The 5,380-nt window shown below is 47.1% G+C and overlaps 1 protein-coding gene and 1 long non-coding RNA gene across 2 annotated transcripts in view; both read left to right on the forward strand.

Annotated features, from left to right (window-relative positions):
- LOC116104639 (GPN-loop GTPase 3-like) overlaps nucleotides 1-199 on the forward strand; it is an 8,746-nt gene extending 8,547 nt beyond the window's left edge. The window contains exon 6 of the mRNA XM_031391143.1: nucleotides 116-199. Within this exon, the coding sequence (XP_031247003.1) occupies nucleotides 116-199 (84 nt within the window). The remainder of the gene's footprint in view (nucleotides 1-115) is intronic.
- Nucleotides 200-1,736: 1,537 nt separating this feature from the next.
- Nucleotides 1,737-5,380, forward strand: part of LOC116068362 — an 8,920-nt gene continuing 5,276 nt past the window's right edge. The window contains exon 1 of the long non-coding RNA XR_004109556.1: nucleotides 1,737-2,046. This is a non-coding gene — a long non-coding RNA (uncharacterized LOC116068362). The remainder of the gene's footprint in view (nucleotides 2,047-5,380) is intronic.

The following is a 5,380-nucleotide window of genomic DNA, read 5'->3' on the forward strand; positions in this document are numbered from 1 at the left end:
AAAAAAAAAAAAAAAAAAAAAAAAAAAAAAAAAGAAAACTGTGTTTGAGATTTGTATATATGAACAAAAAGGAAACAGGTCATCCTCTTTACGTTCTTACGTTCTTATTTTTTAGGCAGACTGTGAAATACTTATTCCAGAAAAACTCTTAAACAGGCTAGTTTCCCCAGGGGTCAGAATGTTGGCAGTACCTGTTTAGAAAATTAGTGTGGCCGGGCAGTGGTGGCGCACACTTTTAATCCCAGCACTTGGGAGGCAGAGGCAGGTGGATTTCGCCACCACAGCCTGGCTGATCCATTTTCAATAAAACCAAGTGAGGCTGCCTTTGAATTAGTAGTCACTGGCATCTGGGGCCAAGTCTTGGGGGAAGAGTCAATTGTCTGTGCCTTGACTGGCTGAGCTGTGCACTAGGGCCTGGTATGGGAATGGGGCAAACTACCTGGTGACTTTCTGTGGCCTAGGAGTATGGGAGAGCTGAAAACATCCTGGTCTGTGGTCTCTGGGCTCCCATTAAACAGGTTCCCAGAAACTGTCCCTTGTGGGGGGGAAGGTGTCTCCTTGGTTTGTGACTCAGAAAATCTAGTTATGTGTGTCGTCGGGGCAGGGTCTGAGTGGGGACAGTTCCGGTCTTCGTTGGACTCCTGGCCTTTAATGGACTTGACTTCAGAGGTTTTTGTTTTGTTTTGATTTTGTTTTGTTTTGTTTTTTCGAGACAGGGTTTCCCTATATAGCCCTGGCTGTCCTGGAACTCACTCTGTAGACCAGGCTGGCCTCGAACTCTGAAATCCACCTGCCTCTGCCTCCCAAGTGCTGGGATTAAAGGCATGCACTGCCCAGCTTGACTTCAGAGATTTGACAACCTCATGGGAGGTGGACATAACAATACAAATGGGTTCTATAGTGTGGAGATTCTCACACACCCTGGCAACACTGACCATGAAAGGGGAATGGAGGAGTAACAAAGCGGGGAATGATTTAGTCTGTTGATCAAAGAAAACGGTTGGAAGAGCAGTCAGTGCTCTTAACCACTGAGCCATCTCTCCAGCCCCTAAATACTTCTCTTGTATCTCATTTTAGCCTCCCTAAGCAATGAGGTAAATACTGTGGTCTCTGTATTTAGGCGAGGAACCTCTGAGGCATAGAGAGGTAAATTAAGTTGCCCAGAATAACGCAGCTAGTCATGTTGGAACTAGGATTCAGACCCAGGACCTGGCTGCTCAGCAGTCATACAAAGTACAAGCCAGACATTGTAGAGACCAGCCTGGGCTACATAGTTAATACCTGGTCTCACAAACATAAAAAGTGGTTGGCTGGGTATGGTGGTAGCATATACCTTCAGTCTCAGCACTTGGGAGACAAGGGCAGGTGGATCTCAGAGTTCAAGGCCAGCTTGGTCTACAAAGCAAGTTCCAGGTTAGCAAGGGCTATACAGTGAGACTCAAAATACATACTTACATACATATATGATGGGTGTCAGTGGTGGATGATATACATTTAGTGGGTGACACACCACTAACAAAATAAAAATTAAAAAACAAAAAATAAAAATAGTGGCTGCCGAGACGGCTCAGTGTTTCTGAAGTTTCTCAGTTTCTGAAGACTGAGTTTATCCTGAGAGTCTCATGGTGGAGAATAAGAACTGACTTCCCCCACTTGCACTGTGGTAAACGTAAAAAACTAGACATAGCAGAAGGGTAAATCAGGCAATTGAGTGGTATTGGATTTGAAGCTGAATGAGGGAATGAGCAAAAAACGGGAGTTGATTATTAACCCCTTGAGAGGGATTCTTCAATTCCAAAGCCCAGCCTTTTTTCCTGAACGCGTTTTATGCAGGCGCCACACACAACTTAGTGCTGGCGCGCCCCCTGGTGTCCTTTGCTATCAGCGCAGCCGTAGCAAATCGTGGGGGCGTGGCCGGAAGTGAGTTTATTCACTTCGCCCGCCTCTTCCGGCTTCCGCCCACACCACCCAGGCTAGTTCGCCGGAAACGCTGCGCTCTCTGGGTTCAGCATCTCTGGATCGAATCCGGACACTGTCAAGATGCTGGTAAGGCTTCGAGCCCCAAGGGCGGGGAGCCGAACGGGGCGAGGGCTCGCGGGGAGGCAGGAGACCTGTGTCAGAAGGCCTGGGAGAGAGGAAACTTCCCCCTGTTCTCCAGCCTTTGCCTCCAGCACCGGCTCTCTCGCCCCGCTTCCCCCCGCCCCAGTCCTGCAGTGTTCCCTAGTCCCACCCTAGAGCCTCGAACCTAAGAACGATGGCATTTCATTTATTTTTAAATCTAGGGTCCGGCTTCTTTTTTTTTCTTCCCCCCTTGTCATTTCCACTTCCTCCTCCGCCCTAGGGAGTGGGTCGGCCTGCTACTAGTCACCTGTCAGACTTCTCCCCTGATGGACCCCTTCCTTCGTCCTCCCTGCTGTAACTCCTACCCGACTCCCAGGCCACCACCGAGTCAGCGCTGGTTTCCCGGAGTTTCCTTTTTCGTTTGCATCCGAGTGGGAAGAAATTGATGCTGATTACAGATTAGTAAAGGGACGCTTGAATAACGTCTGCCTACACTGGACAAGTGTTACTGAACTTTCAGCTGTGAAGCCAGCACTGTTAACAGCAGCGACTAAGGCCCACTCAAGGAGCTTATATTTTAACGGGTAGACAATAACCATGTGAATATAAATAGGAAGTAGTTTCAGATCTCAACAAATGCTGTGACAAAAATAGATAGGTGGCCACTAGCCTTCCCCTGGTGGCAGTTATTTCAGGCCAATGTAGACGATGTAGTGAGTTCTAGGCCAGCCTGGGCCATAGCTGTAAAGCTTGTCTCCGGAGAAATGGGGAAACAGAGGCTGGGGAAAGAGCTTGTTGTGCAGGAAGATGGGGTTACAGGGTACCGCAGCTCATGCCTATGACCCCAGCTCTGGGGAGGCAAAGGACAGGCAGCCTAGCCAAAAATCAACAAGTTCTGGGTTCAGTGAGAGACACCGTCTCCCACACACACACAAATAATACATAGTAGGGGCTGATGTGTCTCAGTGGCACAAGCACAAAACGAGGACAAGTAAAACAGTCAAGGGAGCCAGATCCTGTCTGCAGTTCCAGAGCTAGGGATGAATAGAGATCCCTGAGGCTCCTAGTCTCAAAAGAGACCTGTGGCCTCCACCAGTGGACATACACATATATATATACCTGTATGCACACATGTGCACACATATACACACACATGAATACCTCACACACACACACAAGCTAGAGGCAATTTGAGGAAGATAGCCAACATTAACCTCTGTCCTTACACACACACACACACACACACATACACACACACACACACACACACACACACACACACACGCGCGCACGCGCGCGTTCATGTGCAAAAAATAAAAACAAACCAGTGCCTAGTGACACTGGGATTGCCAGGGATGTAGGCAAGAGGCTGGCATAAATAAGGCTTATTTATAAGGAGCAGGAGAGCAAGCATACCTTTGAGCTGTATATGTGTTTGAGCAGCAGTGGGGAATTGAACCCAGGGCCTCATGGCATGCTACATAGATGCTCTACCACTGAGCTATATTCCTGAGTCTTTTTTATTTTTGAAAAGGGGTCTCATAAAATTGCCAAGGCTGGCCTTGAATTTGTGATTCTCCTGTCTCAACCTCCCAAGTAGCTGAGGTCACAAGCCTGGCCCTGCATCACCATGTTTATCTTTGGAAGATTTATGATTCTTATAGTTACTAACTTTTGAGGTCTATGTGAAAACTCAGGGTTATTGTCCAAATGAGCCCACGAATATCAGGATGACACTATCTTCCAGAGTTCTTGAGTTCAAATACTAGCACCCACAGGGTGCCATTATAGGTTGTGACCTATAATGGGATCTGATGCCCTCTTCTGGTATGTAGGCATACATACAAACAGAATTCATACATAAAAAACATACATAAAGTTTTCTAAAAATTATGTGCATGAAAGTTTTTAGTAGGTGGGGCAGATTTATAGACTATTGGCTTTTGAAGGTCTATTTGCCATTAATGGGGGGAAGTCCCCAACATTCTCAAGCTCCCCTTTAAGAGCACTGGAGTTTTATTCCCAGCATCCATATCCAGCAGTTCACAACTGCCTATGATTCCAGCTCCAGGGACCCCAACACCATCTGCTGGACTCCACGGATGCTCTATACACACAGAAATACCTGTCCATACATACAGTGCATACACATAATTAAGATATTTTTTAATCCTAAAAAAAAAAAATCACACTGTCATTGTATCTTGCACAAAAAGGTGCTGAGCAATCATTTGATGGATGGATGGATGAATGAATGAATGAATGAATGAATTGTTTCATGCACAGGAGACATAAAAAGTAAAACTAGGAACCAGCATATAAAATTGTTCATCAGTACAGTTCCTCTCTCCTCTAGCTCATACCTACTCACCAAAGGTCTCCTGTGTCTTACTCATTTTACAAATTTAGAAACAGGCTGGTGGGAACTGGAGGAGAGCGCTTAGTTAGAGCACTTGCCTGGCATGCCTGAATTCTTAGGTTTCAGGCTTATCCTTAGGTACTGTGCTTATCTAGACCCGTCATCCCAGCATGGGAGGTAGAGGCAGGAGGATAAGAAGTTCAAACTCATCCTCACCTACGTAGTAAGTGAAAGGCCAGCCTGGGCTACGTGTTGTGGTTGAAGGGGGTGGGGGTGGGAAAACAGGTTCAAGGAAGAATCTTCTGTGGCCATAGAGACTTCCTGTCTTGGGCTTGGGTCCTGGTGTGCTGAAGGGTGGGAAACCTGTTTTGTGTGGTCTCTGTAGTCGAATGCTTCTGCTAGCTGCTTGCATCATGTCACTGAACGCAGAACTGGAAGAAACACATCCTCCCATAGCATATCTCTAGCCTAAGGATATAATCCCAGGAGGCACAGGCAGGTGGCTCTCTGTAAGCTTGATGTCAGCTTGAAGTCTACCTAGGGAGTCCCAGGCCAGCCAGGGCTGCTTAGCGAGACCCTGTCTCAAACAGAGCTGATGCTGGGGAGCTTCAGTCATTGAAACATTTGCCACTCAAGCATGAGCACTTGAGTTCAGTCCCAGACTTCACAGAAGTGGCCAGATGTGGTGGTAAATATCTATAAGCTTAGTGCTCGAGGGGCAAAGACAGGAGGATCGCTGGGGCTTGCCTGTCTGTCCAGGTGATGAGCTTCAGGTTCACTGACAGCCCCTGTCCTGAATATAAAGGTGGGGAAGCAACTGAGGAAGTCACCTGATGAGGACTTCTGTCTGACATTTGCACACATGAGCAACCATATTTGTGAATACACACGCATGCGTGCACACACACACACACACACACCCACACCATAGTAATAGGAAAAAAAGAACCCGGTCTCGAA

The sequence above is a fragment of the Mastomys coucha genome, unplaced genomic scaffold (assembly GCF_008632895.1).
Source record: "Mastomys coucha isolate ucsf_1 unplaced genomic scaffold, UCSF_Mcou_1 pScaffold22, whole genome shotgun sequence".
In the NCBI taxonomy this organism is placed as follows: Eukaryota; Metazoa; Chordata; class Mammalia; order Rodentia; family Muridae; genus Mastomys; species Mastomys coucha.